At 41.6% G+C, this 20,566-nt stretch overlaps 3 protein-coding genes across 3 annotated transcripts; all 3 read right to left on the reverse strand.

The window, feature by feature from the left end:
* Positions 1-1,056: 1,056 nt before the first annotated feature.
* On the reverse strand, positions 1,057-7,033 carry uqcrc2a (ubiquinol-cytochrome c reductase core protein 2a). Its single transcript, XM_078270022.1, has 14 exons — positions 6,931-7,033; positions 6,060-6,161; positions 5,780-5,929; positions 5,532-5,596; positions 5,350-5,406; positions 5,127-5,251; positions 4,011-4,108; positions 3,842-3,899; positions 3,429-3,524; positions 3,148-3,347; positions 2,943-3,023; positions 2,755-2,831; positions 2,502-2,655; positions 1,057-1,379 (listed from the first exon to the last, which is right to left on the reverse strand). Exons 1-14 carry the CDS (start codon positions 6,961-6,963, stop codon positions 1,296-1,298), a joined length of 1,380 nt encoding a protein of 459 aa, XP_078126148.1. The 5' UTR covers positions 6,964-7,033; the 3' UTR covers positions 1,057-1,295.
* An 816-nt stretch (positions 7,034-7,849) lies between these two features.
* On the reverse strand, positions 7,850-15,015 carry LOC144530475 (kelch-like protein 24). Its single transcript, XM_078270056.1, has 12 exons — positions 14,916-15,015; positions 14,278-14,592; positions 13,616-13,750; positions 13,335-13,526; positions 12,312-12,455; positions 11,867-12,053; positions 11,033-11,179; positions 10,755-10,883; positions 9,507-9,683; positions 9,265-9,411; positions 9,014-9,179; positions 7,850-8,664 (listed from the first exon to the last, which is right to left on the reverse strand). Exons 2-12 carry the CDS (start codon positions 14,569-14,571, stop codon positions 8,508-8,510), a joined length of 1,875 nt encoding a protein of 624 aa, XP_078126182.1. The 5' UTR covers positions 14,572-14,592; positions 14,916-15,015; the 3' UTR covers positions 7,850-8,507.
* Positions 15,016-16,420: 1,405 nt separating this feature from the next.
* anks4b (ankyrin repeat and sterile alpha motif domain containing 4B) lies at positions 16,421-19,819 on the reverse strand. The gene is made up of 2 exons (XM_078270407.1): positions 19,659-19,819; positions 16,421-17,552 (listed from the first exon to the last, which is right to left on the reverse strand). Exons 1-2 carry the CDS (start codon positions 19,817-19,819, stop codon positions 16,421-16,423), a joined length of 1,293 nt encoding a protein of 430 aa, XP_078126533.1.
* Between the last annotated feature and the right edge of the window lie 747 nt (positions 19,820-20,566).

Consider the following 20,566-nt stretch of genomic DNA (forward strand, 5'->3'; position numbering starts at 1 on the left):
TACAAGGGTGCACTTTTAAAACCACACAAGTCTCAGCTTCAATGCAAGTCAATTGGTTACTTTGATACTCCGATTAATTGCAAATTCGGGGATTTGCACCATTTTTCAAGATCAAGTTTGTCAAGTTTTGATCTGACCAGAATCGAATTCAGAATCAAAATTGGAGGTCCTTGTGTCAACATCTAATTTTGAGACATGTTAGTACTCACATGAAGCATATTGCTCAACAAATGTGTTTAGTTGAATTAGAGCTGAAATGATAGGACATACAAATAGTTGCCATTTATTGTTCAACATTAATTTAGCAAACTATCACTGATTCCAGCTTCTAATATTTAAGTTTTGTATGACTGCAAATAGAAAAAAATATGGGTCTTGAGTTAAAGCAAACCATTCAAATATTTCATCTTGGGTTTTGAAAAATGGTGAACATATTCACACCTAATCTGGCATTATATTGTTAAACAATGAATGAAAAATAGTTAACAGCTTAATCAATAATTAAAATAATTAGCTGTCTCTGGACAAATGTTCCATGTTATACTACACTCAAACTACATTTCAGAGGGACATTTTGTACTTTTTACTCCACTGTATTTATCTGACAGCTAGAGTAACAAGCCACTCTGCAGATTAATATTCTACATACAAAACATAAAATAATCTTTTAAAATATAAGACATTACTTTAATATTTTTATTATTTTGATTATGTACATTTTGCTGCTATTGCTATATGCTTTGTATACAAGTATTGATACATATGCTTATATGTATCAATATTTATTCCACAACTGTTAAATCTGTACAAGCAAAAATAGGGTTGTTAAACCTAAATTTAGGACTTTTACTGTAACATTGGCAACTTTCTGCATGTTTGTGCTTTTGGGTCCCCCTATTGGTTGATGAATGGAACAACATCTCTTAACTGCTAAAAATACCTTATCCCTGAACAGCCTTTTTAACCACCAGACTACCCTCATACACCTGATACTGCACTTAAAACCTTCAGTAAGTCTGGGTTCATTCCAAGATACAAATTTAAGGGACAACCAGCAGTTGTTACTGTCTTTAATTTACATAGATATACAGTTAAATTGACAAAAAAACAAAAAGGGAAATTGCATTATGATTCTCCGGCCGCCTGTTGGTGCTTACACTTACTGCAGGACAGAGTACAAATGATGACATCAAATGAACTGTTGCAGGAGGCTGTGGCTTTGAGGTCCTCTTTCCTTTTGAAGCAGCTAGGCGTAGCATGCTCAAGTTAAAAGTAACTGTTCTTATACTTTATCTTCATACTTCATCCACAAACGGTGTATTCGCCAGGTGTCCACTAGCTGCCATGGTCTTCTTGCCATCCACAAATTGTTTCGCAGCCTGTAAATAAAAGGGCAGAGGGAACTTTTTAATTTACTGCTTAGTCAGTACCTTATGTGGTAAATTACTCAAACAGTACACAACTCCATTTACTATCATAACATCTAACAAATACATTGATGCATACAAGTGCATGCTTAGATTAACAAAATTTACATTTCTGTAATTGCACGTTTCTGCCTCATTATGTCTGTATTTACTTTTTGATTCATAAATAGCCACGCACGCACACACACACACACGCACACACACACACACACACACACACACACACACACACACACACACACCTGGCTGTTAGAGTAATTACACAAACACTGTCGACGCGTTAAGAAAAACAGTGGGATTCATAATAACGCTGCAACGCTGTGGTCTCTTTCTTTTCTTTCTTCCTTCTTTTTTGGAGTTAATAAACTACTTGTTCCGAGTACAAATAAGCTGTATGGGCATCCTTCGGGTGTGCCAGAGTGGTAACGTCCCCACAGACACCTCAACTCCAGTATACTGAGAAATACAGAGAGCAGTCCCTGGCGCTGATGGGCTTAATCAGCTTTGTGTGAACTCGTTAGGGCTTGAATGTAACGGACATTAATTTATATCAAGTTCTGCACTCTAGCTTTAAATAAAAGACTGGTATGTAAATAATTTAAAAGCTGTATTAATTGATTTTTTTGCCACATGGAGAAAGCAGAACAAGCTGTAAGCTCAATGTTGACATATTATTACCACATAAAGCTGTTAACATGAACAGGTTAGCAAACAGTTGCCTATTTACACATTCAGCAGACATGGAGCAACATCAGCATTAATTTGGACTCATGTTTCTGGAAATTTGATTACTGAAAGTCCAATATTTACTCTTCTTTTAGCTCGGTTTTTGGTCTCCAACTCCTGAGGGAAATATCTGTATCTTTGTCTGCTCAGTACTCTACTATGTTCACTGGCTAGTTGCTAACTTTGTGTCTGCCATTTGGTCTTGGGCAGGTTGTGTACACACTGTGCCTATCTTTTTCACTGAGAGAAGCTGCCTGCTGCTGATAATATATTGCAAAGCACCACTTAAGCGAAGGTGTGACTAAAACTTGATTCAAGATTGACATATAGTACATTAGAGACATTTACCTTGACCACATCGTCCTGGGTGACAGCATCTATAGCCTGGAGAACAGCATCAGGGAGCTGGTACGCCGCAGTGGTCAGAGCCTGAGCACCGATCTCTTCCATCAGTCCCTCAGAGCTCTCCATTGACATCAGGTACTCTGATTTTACCTGGTTCCTTTGCAGAAAAGTCAAACAAAAACCAGAGTCAACAACATATTATTATGGTACACAACACTGCTTCACCTCTACGTCCAACATTACTCAGTGAACTCACTTTGCTCTGCTGATGTCAGCCTCTGATACATTTCCCTCAGCCACACCTCTCACTTGAGCAACGGCAGCTTTGATTACCTACACAGAGGACGGCAACAGGAAACAGTTCAGTGAAATGCAGACTCTGGCATCTTTTCACATTTAAGATGTGGTAACATTTGTCTTGGAAAGAGTGAATTCGGCAATTACCTCTCCTGCAGAGTCAGCTTGCGCAATGGTATAGACGCCAAACAGGCCGGAGTCAGAGTATGAGGCATTGAAGGCTGTGGCCTGAAAGACAGCCATAGGTCATCTGGCATTAGGAAACAAACTCTGCATTTATAACTAATGCAACACATAACACAATGTCATATAACTCTTTTTATTTCCTTCTTTTCCTTCTTTTTTAACTTACATCAAAGGGCTGTGTGGTAGCTTTGGCAATACCCTGGCTCAGTTTGCTGGTAATGTTGGAGCCCCTCTTCACATGTGGCCCAGCTCCCAGGATCCTTTGCAGCACACTGAAGGCATTAGCCTCTGCGCTACCTGTCACACCACCCTCACTGGTAATCAGTGCGTGGACCAGGTCATCATTGTTTTGCACCCGCAGCTCACCTACACACACAATAGCATCATGACAAGAACGCAGCGATAAATCTCAAAGGGTGTAATGTCGCTATTAAACACGAGTTTTACCTCCACGGTACACAGCTTTAGCCACAGGTGCTCCAGCCCCGCTGCGGACACTCAAGAGCCCCTCTGCCATTTGCCTCAGGACGGAGTGCTGTACACCTGACCGCAGAAATGAGAAAAACTAGCATTAATTTGACATGCAACTGAAGTGGAACACAGAGGCAAAGTCAGCCTTATGTTTGACAATCCACAGTAGTACTGCTGGCCTGTTGTATTGACTTACTACCACTATTTCTTTGGGCAAAGGCCAAATGACATTTGAGAGGAACACACACACACTTTATTTTCATCATCAATAGGGTTACTATAACTTCAGAGTGCTGACTAAACATTAGTAAAAATAGAGCCTTGTTAAACAAAGCCCGATGAGAAAGGAGAGCAGCTGTGACAAAACGATGCAGACAAGCGAAACTCACCCAGTCCTACGAGAGCCATTCTGCCAGTGGTGAAATGGTCCTCAACAAATGACTGCAGCTACAAGGGGACGATGAGGAGGAGGAGGAGCAGTGTGTCAGAGCTACGCACAAACTAACAAAGGATAAAAAGTTTGCTATATTCGTATGTCTTGCTAACAAAGACCCATACCTGTGTAGAGGAGACACGACCAACCATGTAGTCGGGGCAGTACAGAGAGTTGGACAGGGCGTTTTTGTACGCTGCTTCATGCAACTTCTCAATTACACCTGCGGATGAAAATAGAAATTACTCCGAATTACAGAAAGCATGTTCCATAAACTACATCTTCAAATCTCCATTAAAGTCACAGTGAAACGAAAGTTGGAGTGCCTTTAGCTTCATTAATGAGACATATTTCTCTAAAAAAGAGAAATTAACAATTAACACACAATTCGAACTTGGACATGTTTTACTGTGTCTTTACGCATTATTGTTATAATGAATATTGAATCAAATGAGTCCCTGTGATATGCCAATCCCACTGAGAAAAAACAGCCCACTATGCATCTACTTGCAGCTTTTAGCTCACAGTTTTGGTTTACTCAGAAATAAAGAAGCCAAATAAGAAAGTGCCTCTACGTTTGTCAGATTGGTCTGATATTGCTCTAATTCCGCTACTGTATAACAAAAGCCAAAGTTCTGTTGCTGTTTGCTTTGGCCCAAGAGATCAAAATCACTTAATGCAGATTTCAATCTGACAGCGGAAACCCACTGCACACAGAAGCACCACAAATAGACACAAAGCGATCCTTCTCCTCTTCACTCGACAGAACGTCTCTCTCCATCTCTCTCCCAGTGAGTGTTTGGTTGAGTGTGTGCGCTGTGTCACTCTGTCCGTCCGTCGGTCTCTCTCTCTCCGTGTGCCTAATCGTGTGTCTAGCTCTAAATACAGCTTAGAAGTCAAGACAGCCAAAATCACCATAGAACTGGGTGCTTTATTTTGAATTTTATATTATTCTGAAAAGTATCCAACTGCACTGTGGCCTTCCTGTATGTGATTACCTGCCTGGCTCGGCACATTCCCTTACGGCTCGCAGAAGAAATGGAGGAGATGCTGAAACGATCGCTGCAGCGCACAGGCCACAGCTGGCGTGGCGAAATGAAAATAGCTTTGCGTCGCTTTGCGTCGCTTCACGGCGCTTCGCGGCTATTCAGCGTGCGGTGTGTTTCTGGTGTGACATGACACCACAATTTCCACAATGAAAAAGTAGGTTAGGAACTGATATTTTGTTCCTGGTTACTAACCTATCTGAGGACACTGCTGAGCCAGAGCCTTGTCGATCTTCACCCTGGACGTTAGATCGTCCACCTCCCATGGCCGGAAGTCCTGAGCTGCGGTCACGTTGACCAAAAACTCAAATAATAAATCTCTGCACACACACAGATACAGTAGGGTTAACACATACTGAGGCGTCAACGTAGGAGTACAACAACATAACAGGCTCGACATAAAGACGGACGCGCTTACAGGTGGTCTCGCAAGCAGTCTGCGGTGTAGACGGTGGTCTCTCTTGATGACGTCACACTGCAGGTACAGATGACGACACAGTTGGTTCAATGTGGTGGGCTATTGGTTACACTGGTATGTATTTATAGCAGGAAATGCAGGAACTGTCAGTGTGTGCATGTGCAGAGAGTGCCCTCACTGACCTCAGGCTGCCCCCCAGTGCTTCCACACCGCGACAGATCTTGAAGGCAGACGCACCCTTAGTAGTCTATAAAACAACAGAAAGTGTTTCAACGAGACCCTACAGCATGTTGGTGATATATGATTTAAAAAACTAACAGGTTGTGGGCTGGGATACCTCTTTAATGAAGTATGATATACTGCAAAAGGAAAACGAGAGCTAACTGTGCTCTACAGTAAGCAGCTAAGAGAAGACGCATTCAAAAAGTACCAGGTTTGCTGCCAGTCGAAGCACATGAGAGACGCCCTGGTTTCCCACCGTCTCATAGCGACACCCAGCTTTTACAAACACACCAACACTGGACAGGGGGGAATTGTTCTCCAGCGATGCTACCACCAGACCGTTTGGAAGCTTGGACACCTAAAGCAGCAAAAAAAAAAAACTGTTTTACTAAAAAAATTGCAATCACACTGTAAACAAATATACGTATATGTTCAGTTTGATTGTAACCTGCAACAGCTATTCGTGTGTAGACGAGAGCAGCACCTACCTGGACATTTTGGGAAGGGAGAAGTGCAGCTGAGGACGGTGTGCGGCCTGTGAGGGGTTCAGTCAGAGCTTCACTTCTCCTGGCAGCGGCATAGCAGCGTTTCTGTGGGATGTAGGGACACTGAATTTAAGACTAGGGACTTCTTTAGCAATTTTCCCTCTGAGAGAATCCTCTTCCGTGGAACTTCTTCCACTGTCCTTGACTTCACCGAACAGTGTGGATAGTTGTAAATAACTCAACATGAGCTTCAGCTGCGTTTTTTGTTAATCAACCAAACGAATAATGAAGTGTATGCACTACATGATCGTTTTCATATATGGCATGTGATGTCAGACATTGACAGCCTGTCGTAAAGTGGAGTAGGGTGCTTTAGAGTAGGGTGTTCCGAAATGACCCGTGCAACTTTATACGTTGACCACATGAACATGTGTCCTTTAAACAAAGACTGGGGGAGTGTATCAGCAAAATATCTTGGTGTTTTTAAATATGACCAAATTGTGGGTGTTGTTCGCCTGGATCAAAATATTTGGGATACGCGAGTTTGGAGATGACCTTCAGGTTGCATCCAGCTGAACCACAATAAGCGACAACAAGCGGCCCGACTAAACCGAACCAATAGACCGTTTTGCTGCATACGCATTACACCGGACATTCAATTCATATGAATGATTCCGGAATGTCTTACTAAAACCATGCAAGCAAGCCTTACGTTAAGCTGCATTTGCTAGTCACCTAGCAAGCTAACTAGCCAGCAGGCTAACTGGAACTAAATGCGGTTTCACTTTTAAAGCAGACCGAAAACCACAACGAGCAGAGTTTAGTTCGTGTCGGTTACACAGCTCAGATAAAACAGAGAAAACACGAGACTCACGGGGAGATTGTTCAGAGCCCGGATTCCTCTCATGACTCTAGACTCTCTCCTTCAGCCGGTACAGAAAGACAGATATGGCGGCGGACTAAGGTATTACCCACAATGCACTGCACCGTGCAGCCGATCAAAGATGATACAGGATTTCAAGATAAACTCTTGCAGTAGGTTCAAAGTTATCATAAACTAAACTCTGGTTTGTCAAATCATATAAAATAATGAACTACGAAATACTGAGCCGAAATATAAACTAAAAATTGAATTTACTGAATTAAAACTTTGAGAAACTAAGTCAAAAGTATGACATTTTAAGTAAAAAAAACAAAAAACTTTAAAGCATAAACAAATAAGTTGTTTAAATTTAGTTTCTCCACAAAACTCATGCATATCCTTGAGCTCTAACAAATGCATTTCCTTTATCATAAAATATTTGCTAGCCGATTAAAAAAAGTATTTTAAATCCTGCATTGTTTACATTCATTCACTTCTTATTTCCCGTCTTTGCTAGCACAATACTGCAACCTTGGCTGCTACCGCCACCTGTAGATCAGTGTAATGATCTGAAAACATTTATAGGAAAGTATGTACCTTGCATGATATAAACACAGGACCCATTTATTACAAAAACAGCTCCATAGCACTACTAGTGGTTAGAAACTCCGTAGGAAATCTTTAAGTCAAAACTGCGAGAAAATAAATCTCAACTGAGAGACGAAAGCAGTCACTACCATTTGAACATCAATTTTTTTTCCTGGCAGAAGGGTTTTCAGTTTTCTGCTGGCTCCGCTTTAAATATACAGTTTTGCAATTCAAGGCTTTCTAGGTTTAAACAAATTAAATGTAGAATATTTATGTCAAATGTGTCACTTGGATTGTTCCTAGGTCATTTGTGACATGTAAAATAAAATCCCAGCACTCAATAAATAATTAAAAATCTTTATTAGAACCCACTCCATTTAAAGTCACTAAAATGCATTTTGCACATTACATAAATATACAACATATTACAAGTGGTAAAGACAATCATTCAGAACTTACAAAGATTAATTACAAAAACACTGCTCACGTATAGACAACTTTTTCACAGGTGATCTTCGAAAATATTCACAAATAGATTCTTTGGCCCATAGAGCATCTTTTGATAGAGCGAAATGTTTACCATTTTTTTCTCACAGCTAGTCATACTCCATTAAATATGCCACATAATGCAAAAGTACACTTTGTTGGCTGAGAAAACCTTCACAGAGTTGAGGCGCTCGGACAATAACCGTACCCTAAACATACATCATACAGAGGGGAGTTATGACTGCTGACCGAGTCGTCAATCAGTAACTTGAGATTCATGTACGATGTTTCCTTTGTCGCCACGCCTAAAGGCAGGACCCAAGTGAGACTTATTCCACAAGCAGTCACCGTTTAAAAACCCGACTACCTTCTGCCGCCTGTAACAGCTCAAACAGCGCTCTGCCAAATCCAGGCATCCCTTCTCAGTTCGCTGTCCTCCACAGCTCTGAGCTTTGTAGGGCACCGTCCCCTAATGAAGGTGCAAAGAATAACCACATAAGATTTCCTCAGACAGATCAGTTGTCATTTGGCGTCCCGGCAAAGCTGCTTATGTGGAGGTCCTTCCTCAGCTGGAGAGACACACAGCTGAGCCAGCTGCGACTGGTGGTCATCTCCCCAATGATCTCCCACATGTCCTTCTCGTCACAGTACCTCTCGATAGTGTCGTGATATCTGCATGAAATGGGTGATTAGCATTAGAACAAGAACAACTGTAAATTGTCATTGTGTTTTTAATCCACAGGAACTAAATCAGGAACCAAAAGCCCCTTTTATGCATTCCTCTTTGCGTTTCAACAGCATCTGAACACATGAAACTAAGGTATATGGTCTGATTTTCAAAACAATTCTTTGTATTTATTGTTGAATGTTGATGTTTGAATGGATGCAAACGAGGATGTACAGAGGTAAGCCAGTGCATTCCTGAAATGGTTCTTAGACTCCTGCAAAAGTTCCTTCTGGGATTAGATGAATATTAGATTGAAAAGCTATTTTTTGGAATTTTCCCAGATTAGCCCCTCACCTGTCCCAGCCTTCTTCTCCTCCCAGGACGTAGATCTTTCCATCCACCACAGCAGCACCAGGCCGGTAGCGACGTTCTTTCATGGGGGCGCACATGGTCCACTCATTGGTTTTGGGATTGTAACACTCCACCTTATCGGTGTTCTCTGTCGAGGCATGCCACCCACCTGGGAGAACGAACGAGTCATTATCTTGCTTGATTTCATTAGAGTGGTTGCTGTGTTGTTGAGTGCTTTAAAGTGTGTTACATACCTATAACATAAATCTTTCCTTTGAGTGTGCAAGCAGCTGAACCAGACCGAGCGATCTGCATGGGGGCAACCTCTGTCCATACAGAGGTTTTAGGGTTGTACACTTGAGCAAGGTCTGTGCCGTCACCATCCTCTAGAATTGCACCACCTACCACGAGAGTGACACAAAAAAAAACTGTAAATGCAAATATTTTGAATAAAAGCACAACCTCAAGAAAAGCGTTCACATGTGTAGTTTCCTACCAGTAACATAGAGGAGTCCGTCCAGGGCCACCACAGCAGGACTTGTGACGGCCATCTTCACAGATTCTGTGAACTGCCATGAGTTTGTGTGAGGGTTGTAGCACTCCACCGAGTCCAGGCGAGAGCGTCCCTCCCACCCTCCCACTGCATACACAAAGCCGTCCAGCATCACCAGGCCTGAGAGGAGTGAGGACGATTAAACAAGTCACTAATTATAACAACTTTTTACTTCTCTATGCCCTTGTCCACTGTTGAGAACTTAACAAAACGTTACCCGTTACTACAGTGTAAAAAATTAGCATCCAAAAATGAGGAATATGAGGAAAACAAAGCTTAGTGCAGCTAAAACATAACCATAAAATGCTCCTTTAAAGACCTTCTTGGAACTCACTGAAAGGCAGATATGAGGTCCTTGACAGTAGATGGGAGCCCGTCTACGGAGAGCCTGTTCACTCCCTATTAAGCCTCATTGTACCGAATTTGGTTGCAGTTCCACCAGAGTTCCAGTGGGGGTGATCGCGGGCGAGTGCAAAATGAATGGGAGTCTATGCAGCTAGACGGCTAAATTTGTCTCTTTCGCCCGATTGTCGGTGAGAAATCTCAGATTTGATTGGAGTACTTATGTTCTGTTCTTTCGATTTCTTACAGGTTAAGTTGTTGTTGCCCATAACACGCTAGTATTCTGCTAATGAATGCCGATTGGTCAGTGAAGGACTGATTACGACCAGAGATCCCGTTTGATGGCACCAGAATGTCAGAGCAGAGCCCGTCTACGGAGAGCCTGTTCACTCCCTATTAAGCCCCAAAACTCTTTCTAGCACGTTGTATTGTATTGACAGGGAGAGACTAACCTGTCAGCTGTGTTGTCGATGCCTCGAGAGAAAAAAGGAAGTGACTCAGAGCTTGCTGTAAAAGCAGCATCTCTGGCCGTATATGTATAGGACGTCATTGACATTTTAAAAGGCTTTTTAGAACAAAAAAACAACTTTAAAAAACCCAGCAGTGCGTATTTTCTTTGCCTCCCCTTTCGAATGCCACATTCAAATTACTAGACAAAAAAAAATTATATCCTGAGAAAAGTGGATTTTGAGGGGTACAGCTCCATAGACCATTCATTCTGCACTCACCCGTGAGCGCCCTCATATGGAACCAGAGTGGAACTGCAACCAGTTCAGAAGCCGGAAGTACTCCCCTTATTAGACATTCTCTGAGGTAGAGGAAGGGCTTGTCTTATTGAGACTGCCTCACCTAACTCAGAGCGAGCTACATTCATGGGAGCCATCTCCATCCAGGAGTCAAAGCAGGGGTCGTAGCGCCACATCTCTCTGCTGGCTGAGCCATCAGGAAACTCTCCTCCTGCCAAATACAGAGTGGAGTCTACAGAGACGGAGAACAGGATAGAAACAAACACGTCACTTGTCATGTGCACCGCGTCGTAAAGTGTAGCTGTTGCTCATTTCAGAGGGTGGACACATAGGGAGTATCATTATCCACTCCGTCATGAATTTAATTTCACTGAATCTCACCTGACAGGACCAGCCCGTGTTTGCTCACAGCGAAGGGCAGGCAGGCCAGATTCTTCCATTGATTCGTGACAGGATCGAAGCTCTCGACGCTGCGCAGAACCACCTTGTCATCCTCCCCGCCGACTGTCACTATCACTTCAGCTGTCTCTGTTGCCATGGCAACAGGAGTAGAGGAACAGAGTAGTAAGCCCAGGCACGTTGGCCTTTGGATTGATGTTCATCTAAAACTAATTTGCCCCTGTAGGATACAACGTAGTCGTGCGTAGGGCTGCAACCAATATTATTTGCATTATCGCTTACTCCGTTTTGTTGATTAATCGTTCCATTAAAATACGAAAATAATGCCCCTCACAATTTCTCAAAGCTGAAGTTGACGTACTTAAAAGGTCTTGTTTTGTCCGACCACAGGTCCAAACCCCACAGTTAAGGGACTTCATATGATAGAAGACCAAGAAAACCAACAAATATTCACATTTGAGAAGCTAAAATGTGTGAATTTGGCATTTTTGCTTTGCCTTTGATTAATCGGTTATTACAATAGTTGCCGATTGACGTTCTGACGATTGACTGATTAATCGTGTTCTTGTGGTTTGTGTATTGCCAACTAACCGAGTATAGTGCAAAAAACAGGTGTATAAGTGGTCAAAGATCCATAATGGAAAAAAACTGTTTGAATGTGTACCTATTTATATATAAAGGGAACAAAATTCCAAGTCTAACATATATGTCTCAGTCACTTGATATAAGGATTTCAAACTAGAAAGTGTAGCTAAACTGTACACTAAATACAGCTTCAAGTCCTAAAGAAAAAGCATGCGATGCGACGGAGTTTACCGGTGGACCTGCGTGGCCTGGATCTGGAGCAGTAGAGCTCTCCACGGCGGTCCTTTAGCAGCAGGTAGTCCTTGGCCTCAGAGATGAGCTTCTGGCAACCGTGGTTCTCCTTCACCACATCCAGAGACTCGATCACATCGTGGAGGTAGTAGGGGCTGATGAGAGGCAGCCGGATATGTTCAAGGACCTTTGAGGAACAAATGGTAAGAGAGAAATCTGATGAAACTGCCACTGTGCCCGTTATTTCTTGTTGGAAAGTCACAGGGCTCAGTCAAATTATTCCCCCCCCCACCCCCCGATCCTTTAAAAGCAATAATTTGACATGTATACACTTATTCGCCTTCTTACCGACAGTTAGATGATAACTACTTACAAGATAAAAGAGAACTGTGTGTGCATTATAATGTGGATACAAACAGTAGTACCTGAGCCTGTGTAAACTGACCTTTTCAAAGCTCTGTTTGCGAGACGTACATTTATTCAACCACGATATGGCGGCCTCAAACACCATCTCCTCTTTAGGCACATTGAGAAAATCACTGGCAATGATTTCTGTCAGTTTGTCCACACACAGAGACAGGAACTCCTCCTGGTGAAAAAAAATAAAATGTGAATGACAACCTACTCAACCTGCTTTGTGAATGGACATGATTGTTTTGTTTGTTTTTTAATTTGTGAAAATAGTTTGTAACAAAAAGATGACATATAGAGTAAACAATACACATCAGTAGACATACAGACAACTAATACAGCAGTTATGTTGAATGTTGGTATGATTGAAAATTGAATGTACAAATCATATATTAGGGTAAGTGTGTGTATGAGTATGCATGACCGTCATGGTGTACATGTTTAGTGAACCTTAGTAGGGTGGGATGTAATAATTGTGGCAGACGGACACTATTCATGGTAGTTAATCACCTGTGGGTCTCGTTTTGATTGCTGTCAGGCAGGTAGATATCTTTGTTAAGCCCCTTTCACACATTAAACCCACAACACTGACAGGTCCACTGCCAGCATCGCATCAACTTGATAGTGCCCATTTTCTCCATTAATCATGTACACATTTAATATATACAATTAGTGAAAAATGCCCCTCTCAATTTCCTAAAGCCTAAAACTCATGCGTGATACTCCCCCAAATTTGCATCTAAACAAGTAGGCGCAGTCTGCAATTTTGACCAAAGCCCCAAATGCCTACAGTACATACAAATCCCCATTGTCACAAAAGGTACCAAAATGGTAAATTTGATCCTGGACGAGCCCCCAATTTGTCACAACCAAAATCAAGGCTCGACAAAAGGAGGGGGAGACCACACATGAGTTGCAGCTATCAAGGAGTTTATTTTACATAACTAAACAGGGAAACCAGCGTAATGATAGAGTGAATATATCTGGTTGACTGCCACCAGTTTATATAGTCTTGCAACCAGACCAGGTGAGCCACGTGTCTCCATCAGCCTCTCACCTGCTGAGAAACACTGCTGAAGTGCTCGTGAATGTAGTCCATGCTGCGTTTCTCCAGCACCTTACAAGAATGGGCCTCAGCAAAGCAGTGAATCCCCACACAGTTCATCTCATCCATCTGACGCTCCATGAAACGACAACAGGCCTCTCGAACAGCCATCACGTCCAGCAGATTGGCAGCTGCCAGCAGGGCCTGGACCAAATGTTATTAGTTTTCAGCACAAATGCTCTTTAGGAAGGGTAGCAGTGAGGAAGAAAAAAAAATAAGAGCTGATAATTTACCTGCACATTTGCTTTAGAAATGTAGACCTCTGAGGTGTAAGCGTAGCTCACCAACATGCCAATCATCTGAGGCTCAACTCCATTGATGGCAACACGCTCCTGTTTGGACTCTATCAGGTCAGTGGAAAACATTGCCTGAAAATATGAAAGGAGAAGAAAAAAAATATATATTTATAGCCGTCTAGCTAATGAACATCTGGACTTAGGTGCATCTCACATCCCTTATTTGATAGCTCCTCGATCCTAAGCTGAACCGGAAGATGTCCCTCCTTCATGAAGGCTCTCTCAAAGCTCTCATTTCTGCCCCGAGGAGCAAAGAGCGAGCATCAAGGAGGGATCACAAAGAAGCCATGAGCGAAGATACATGACAGCAGCCTTCCCGGAAGCCTGTGCAGCTGAAAAGGTTGCTAACTCCACCCATACAGCTGACGAATTCATGCGACGCTTCAGAGGAAAGGACATATCATCCCTCTAAAAACACATTTCCTTGTTTCCTCTCTCTCCTCGCGTCTCTCCTGTGCTTCATCGGTGGGACGGACTAAGACGCGAGGAAGGGAGGTAAGTGGAGGAGTCGAGGATGCAATTTAAGGAGAGTGAGATGCACTTCTTGTGTGTGTGTGTGTGTGTGTCACTGACATGACTATGAGGGGAGCTGCGTTTACCTGGAAGTAAGAGCTAAAGGAGGCTAGCACAATGCGATGGCAGGGGAACTCCTGTCCTCCACAGCACAGAGTCACATCACAGAAGGCGTTGTTGAGCCGCAGGCTGTTGAGGCCCTGCAGGACAGTGTTGGAGTGCCTGGGCTCCACAAATAGGTAATCCTCACTGCTCAGAGATGATGGAGGGGCGGCGGCAGCAGCAGCAGCGGCGGCGCAGGCGTCCTCCTGGATCGGAAAGGTGACGTTTATAGTGGATGGCGAGGGCAAACCGGCGTTGACAGCAAATATTTCAGCCATGTCTCACTTTGCTCGGTAAGCCTGCGAGGTTAGTAGAGGCAAAACAGACAAGATAAGTTAGGACACCTTGACGACATATTCTCACTTTAGATAAAAACAAACCAACGATTTGAATATTAGCTGGGCAAGTAGTCCTCAGTAAGTTAACTCTGATTGATGAGTGATATTTGTAAAGTCGGGGGGAGAAGCAACAAGCGGAGAGACGATCTGAGATTGTCTATTAGCTCACTAATGAGGCTTAGCAGAGCAAACGAGCCGTTACATCTCGACTAAAACGAATCCGTCATTTGAGAAGTATTACTGTTACATACCAGGAACAGACAGGTGAGATTAAACGCTATTACCTGATAGACATAATCGTGACCACTTCGATGCGAGCCCACTCTCCCCACCATCAAACGGCAAACGGCAACGACCAGTATTTAAAGCGACTCACCGGAAGACACTCACAACTCAAGAGACTTCGCCTTCGAGTACTTCCGGCTTTGCTTTTTAGTTCCCGCGCCGCTTTTCCTATTATAGCCTATGATTATAGCCCATCCATGCGCTTTTCATTTCAGAAAGTGATTCATAATCGTATTTCTTTCTCTGTTGAAGTTATTTATGGTCATGGTATAATTGTAAAATATTTTACTCAATCGTTTACAATTTACACTTACAACATAATTATGACATTATGTTGTTGGTTATTGTTGCTGGTATATTTATGTAGGCCTATAGCCTACACCTATGTTTTCACATAATGAATTTATGAATATTTTATTATATTAATTATAATATTTATAATTTATAATTTTTTCTTGGAACTGTGTGTGGACAACATTGAGATCAACTTAAAATCAACTTCCTTGTATGTGTAGGCCTACACACACTTAGCCTACCCGATAAAGCTGATTCAGTTCTGCTGGTAATGATTTCCTAATTTAAACTAAATCTTCTTAAAGCTGGAATACCAATCAGCCATTAATTCATTTTTGGCCACGAGCTGTAAACACAACACTGACACACCCTATAAAATTGATATTGCAAATATCAGTAACCATTTGCAGGGCCGGATTTAGCCTGTCTAGCCTGGGGGAGCAGTACAATATTTCAGGGGGGGGACTGTGATTTCAGTCAACATGCATTATCGTTTTATCCTTATGTTTAATGTGTGTTCACATTTGTTGTTTGTCTTGTTTCAAGTCATCAGGTGGTGGTTTTGTAGAAGAACAAGATGAAAATGTAGTTAGCACAAGTCATGGGCAGTGAATTTGGTGAAGTTCTTCCTTTATTTGCTTATGACTCTTCATTTGCAGTGAGTTGAGCTCCTTTTATTCACAATACTTGTACCATACCTTGTGGTGACCAACATTTTGTCCCCAGATGGAAGGTAAGAGGTAAAAGGTAAAACTCTGTGACAAAACACACACACACACACACACACACACACACGCACACCAGATAATATTAAATTATAGACATTATGTTTTTTTTATTCAACAATTAAAAATAATTATATAAAACATAAAAGAGCACATCCAAATCAGCCACTGACCCTGTTATGTTATACATTTTTTGTCTGTGTCAACCAGATTTATGGAGGCCATTGTTGATATTGTAGGTCCTAACAGTCCTGTCATGCTGTTTGTAAATTGGTTTTTAACATGGATATAAACAAAGCACAATGTCATTCCATCTCCATAAAAAGAAGTTTGATACTTTAGGTTGTAGGAATTGTTATTTCGAGAAATAATTTGCTGAATCATCTTTGTTTTATACAGAAAATCAAACTTTTGGCTCTATTTACAAAAGGTACTGACTAATAAGCTTCAAACATATGTAATTAATCACTGTTCATGTTTTTAGATCACAAGCAGCTGTCCTTCATGATGCCAGGAGTCTCCAGTGCGTTCTTTCTGTGAGCAACAGCTTCCAGGATCTTCTTCCTGGGTCCCAGCTGGATGCGAATGCCTTTCAGGTCTTCATCAGAGCAAAGCATCAGTGCCTCCAGGTCTAGGTGCTCTCTGCTGAATGCAAGGGCAAACTCTGGCAAGGAGATGGCAGACAAGAATGCATCCAAAGGAGAGGTTTCCTCATCTTCATCATCATCCAGTCCCAGATCTTCCTGATCCCAGGGCAGATCAGCATCCCCATTCCCCTCGAAGCCAGCGACGTCTTCCTCTGCCTCGAACAACTCGTTCTGAACGAGGTAGCCAAGACTTTCGTTGTTCCCGCTGGGGATGTCCTCTGACTCCACCCCCATCTTCTTCATAAAAATCAGACCACCAAGGCCGGGCCGGTTGAAGATGGACTGTTTGATTTGGTCTGGTTCGTCATCGTCATAATAACCTTCGGAGCCTGCCATTCCTTCTCCGTCCAACATGCTCTCATCCTGCTCATTGAAGACATCGAGAAACCCTGGCTGCTCAGACGCTCCACTCTCCTGTTTGAGGAAAATAACATTCCCATCCCCTCCTGATCTCTGCAGTGTGCCTTTATCTTTCTTGCCAAGCTTCTTCTGGAGTGTGCCTTTAACCCTGGCTGTAAGGGAGCCAGATTTATCAGCAGCAATAAGTTTGGAGAACTGCTCATTGACGCTGGACATGGTACCACCGTCTGAGAGTGCTGATGCCATGCTGGCCTCTGAGACAGACCCAGTATTGCCACGGTGCATTTTATCCATCTTGCTCTGGTGTTTCTTTTTCACCTTCTCACAGAGTTTCACGCGCTTCTCAGCTTCTTTGACAGCCTCCTTCTTTAGATTGGCGACCTTCTTGGGATTTTGGTTGGTCTGCTGTGAGGCGGCAGTATCTAGGAAGCGCACACAGTCCATGCGGTCACGAGAAGCAGCAACGTCCATAGCTGTGTGGTATTCATTGTCCAGTGCAAAAAGGTTAGCACCGAAGTTGACCAGAAAGCTGAGGATGTGCATGTGGCCGTTAGCCGCTGCGTGGTGCAACGGTGTGTTTCCCCAGATGTCACTCCTGTTGGGGTCTCCTCTGTCCACAAAAGAAAAAAATGATTTAAAGGGTTTGTGGAAAGAAAATCGTAAAGATATTTTATTTCAATTTTATGGTATTTTTCTTATTTGATTTGATTTATTTGTGAATCTACAAAACTCACCAATTCAAGGGAAAACATGATAAAATGGGAATATTAATTTCCAATATGGTCCCAAGGTGTTAAAATGCAGACATAAAACATGTAATACAACCTCAGTGCAATCCAATAAAAAACCCAGAAATTCACATCAATATTTTCCCAAATACAACAAAAACAAAGTTTAGGAAAGTAAGAATAAAAAAGTAAAAAGTAAAGGTACTCTTGTTTTTAGACATCAAGGAACGCATTGAAGTTGTTTTTATCTTATTCTATCTACAATGTGCCAGATACATTAAAGGCATTTTATGTATATTTTTTGTAAAAGACGAGTGCCTTGGCTTCTTCCTTGATGTCTATTAGATTTTTTTCAAGCCCCCTACCAGAGAACACCGCCTTTTTATCACTAATGTAAGTTCCAAGAAGCTTTCCAACCTCTTCTGTTCTTCATTGTGTACTCTTGTTTTTGTCAACTTAATATGTAATAGACAAATATTTCACAATATGGCACTAATATATAATACTAACTTTATCAAAAAAAAAGTCTAAGAAGAAACCAATCCCCAAAGAAAAGGACTGATAGTCAAAAGTAAAATTACTCTTCAACCCTATAAGTGAAAATGTGGGAAAAATCTTTCAAAAATGAATGGCACTCGAATAGGAGAGATCCACTGTGGTTTGATGTGGTCATTTTTTGTTGCACTATACAGTGAGTCTCTCTTTATTATTATGTTGTGCTAACTTTCCCAGGTAAGTCAAATAATAGCTAACCTGTCTTTTAGCTTGTTTTTGTCAGTTAAGTCATGGCTCAGTTTGCTAGTTAAAGGGATAGTTTGCCATTTAGAAAAATACACTTTGCTAGAGAGTTAGATGAGAAGATTGATACTCTCATGTGATAACTATGAAGCTGAAGCTGAATAAGCAGCCGGTTAGCTTAGCTTAGTATAAAGACTGGACATGGTGGGAAACAGCTAGCCTGGCTCTTTCTAACAAGAGGTAACAAAATCACAAAATATTGAACTGTTACAGCTGGATCCAGCTATTTACCAGACAATCTTCTCGTCTAACTCTTGGCAAAAGAACAAATAAGCGCATTTCCCCAAAGGTCAAAGTATTCCTTTAAATGTATGTTAAGAATGGCCATATAGTCTTTCATATACAAAATAAACCTACAACATATAACTAAATAATACCAAAGACAGCTGAAGATAATTGGTAAACTATTAAGATTTAAAGTCCACTTATGGCTGTGCCTTACTGTCACAGCCATAAAAGTCTTGATTGCTGTATTTCTGCAATAACGTGTCATAAATCCCAATGACCAAAGTGAAAAAGCTTCAGTTAAGTATGTCCACATAGGTGAGGTGTGCCTTACGCCCTACTACCCTAATATCCTCCAACCATCTTTTCTGAACTTCATTTTACAGTAAGAATGCTGTTCTAGATTTGAGCCTGTCTTTTGTAGTGTTGAATGAAGGATGGAGGTGGGGGTGGGGATGGATAAATGGCTCTTTTGTTTTACTGGATGGCTTTGGCTGATTAAACATTTGGCTCAGCTCATGGGAGAGAATAGTCTAAAGAGTGGAATGAAGTTTTAGCTCATAATATGATAATGTAGACATGTGAACACCAGCGTGTAAAAAAAACAACCCCAGATGAAGTCCTAAAAATTAGCATGAAACACATTATTTTTCAATCATAAAGTTCATTGGTCAACATGTTAACCTTTGCTCAGTGAACATTATTTATGGTTCTATTGTATATCTTAGTTTAGTTTAGTTTAGTTTTAGAGCATTATACATGTTATAGTAGAACTTGCAATAAAATGTCTGTATTTATATGTCTTAGTGTAACAATAGTAAAAAATCAAAACATCAATAGACGTCAGAGCTCTAAGATAATAAACATGAAGATAAACCTTGCTATGGCCACATACTGTTTCAGTATCTGTGCAGGCTGTAAGTGAGGTGAAGCCCAAGTGATAGAGAGGAGTGTATCATGCTTACTCTCTGCTGCATATGAGCTGAAGAGCATCGACATGTCCGTGGAAAGCAGCCAGTAAGGTGGGAGTCATGCCGTCCTCATCTGCGGTGTTCAGATCCTTCCTCGTGGCCTCCTTCAAGAGGTCCAAGTATCCATCAATCGCTGCTTTGTGGTACCTAGACATCTCTTCAAAAGAACAGAAAATGTCAAATCTGTTATTTCTTTTTCTTTTTTCCCCCCACGCTCCTGTTAGATGCACAGACTGACTAGACTGCACACCCGAGCAAACAAAGTGATCACTGGGCGTGAACGTATCAGCAGCTCAGAGCCATAAAACAAAAGCAAAGTCCAGTTCCCTACTGTCAACTGCACAATTTCACCAATGATGCTCAAGAAAAATACTCAAGAGTTATTTAAAGCTTAATTATTAAGTGTGATACCATAAGTACAATTATGAGAAACCTTTTCTGGTACTTTATTATACTTCTTTTTACTCTACTACATTTATTTTTACACTTACTATTTACTTTACAGATTCAGATTTTGCATACAAAAGGCAATCACCTTATACAATATGATACTTAATTGGACCCTCACATCGACCAGTTACAACATTAAACTAAAGTAATAATCCACCAAATGTAATATAACACACTGCATGATGAGTGCTTTTACATACTTTGAGATATTTTGCTGTTTTAAAGGGGTGATAGAATGCAAAACCAATTTTATCTTGTCATAGTTGAAAAATGACAGTTTGGAGGGTAAATAGGACATACATAGAACCTCAAAATCCCATTGACACCCCTTTCCTCTGCAAATCTCAATTTAAAAAACTGCTGCTGAAAACGGGCGAATCTCAACAAAGCTAAAAGTTGACGTCAACTCCTCAACTCCTGGTCTTTGTCACGCCCCAACATTTGCATAGGCT

The sequence above is a fragment of the Sander vitreus genome, chromosome 15 (genome assembly GCF_031162955.1).
Source record: "Sander vitreus isolate 19-12246 chromosome 15, sanVit1, whole genome shotgun sequence".
Taxonomy (NCBI): domain Eukaryota; kingdom Metazoa; phylum Chordata; class Actinopteri; order Perciformes; family Percidae; genus Sander; species Sander vitreus.

Excerpts from the sequence above, each read along its gene's own strand:
- LOC144530475 (XM_078270056.1), bottom strand. The coding sequence starts at position 14,571 with ATGGCTGAAATATTTGCTGTCAACGCCGGTTTGCCCTCGCCATCCACT. Across the intron at positions 13,527-13,615 it reads TTTCTAAAGCAAATGTGCAG|GCCCTGCTGGCAGCTGCCAA; the intron begins GTAAATTATCAG and ends CATTTGGTCCAG. Across the intron at positions 12,054-12,311 it reads GCAAACAGAGCTTTGAAAAG|GTCCTTGAACATATCCGGCT; the intron begins GTCAGTTTACAC and ends TGTTCCTCAAAG.
- anks4b (XM_078270407.1), bottom strand. The coding sequence starts at position 19,819 with ATGTCTAGGTACCACAAAGCAGCGATTGATGGATACTTGGACCTCTTG. Across the intron at positions 17,553-19,658 it reads CAGCTCATATGCAGCAGAGA|AGGAGACCCCAACAGGAGTG; the intron begins GTAAGCATGATA and ends TTTTGTGGACAG.
- uqcrc2a (XM_078270022.1), bottom strand. The coding sequence starts at position 6,963 with ATGAGAGGAATCCGGGCTCTGAACAATCTCCCC. Across the intron at positions 3,525-3,841 it reads AATGGCTCTCGTAGGACTGG|GTGTACAGCACTCCGTCCTG; the intron begins GTGAGTTTCGCT and ends TTCTGCGGTCAG. Across the intron at positions 3,024-3,147 it reads CTACCACACAGCCCTTTGAT|GCCACAGCCTTCAATGCCTC; the intron begins GTAAGTTAAAAA and ends GCTGTCTTTCAG.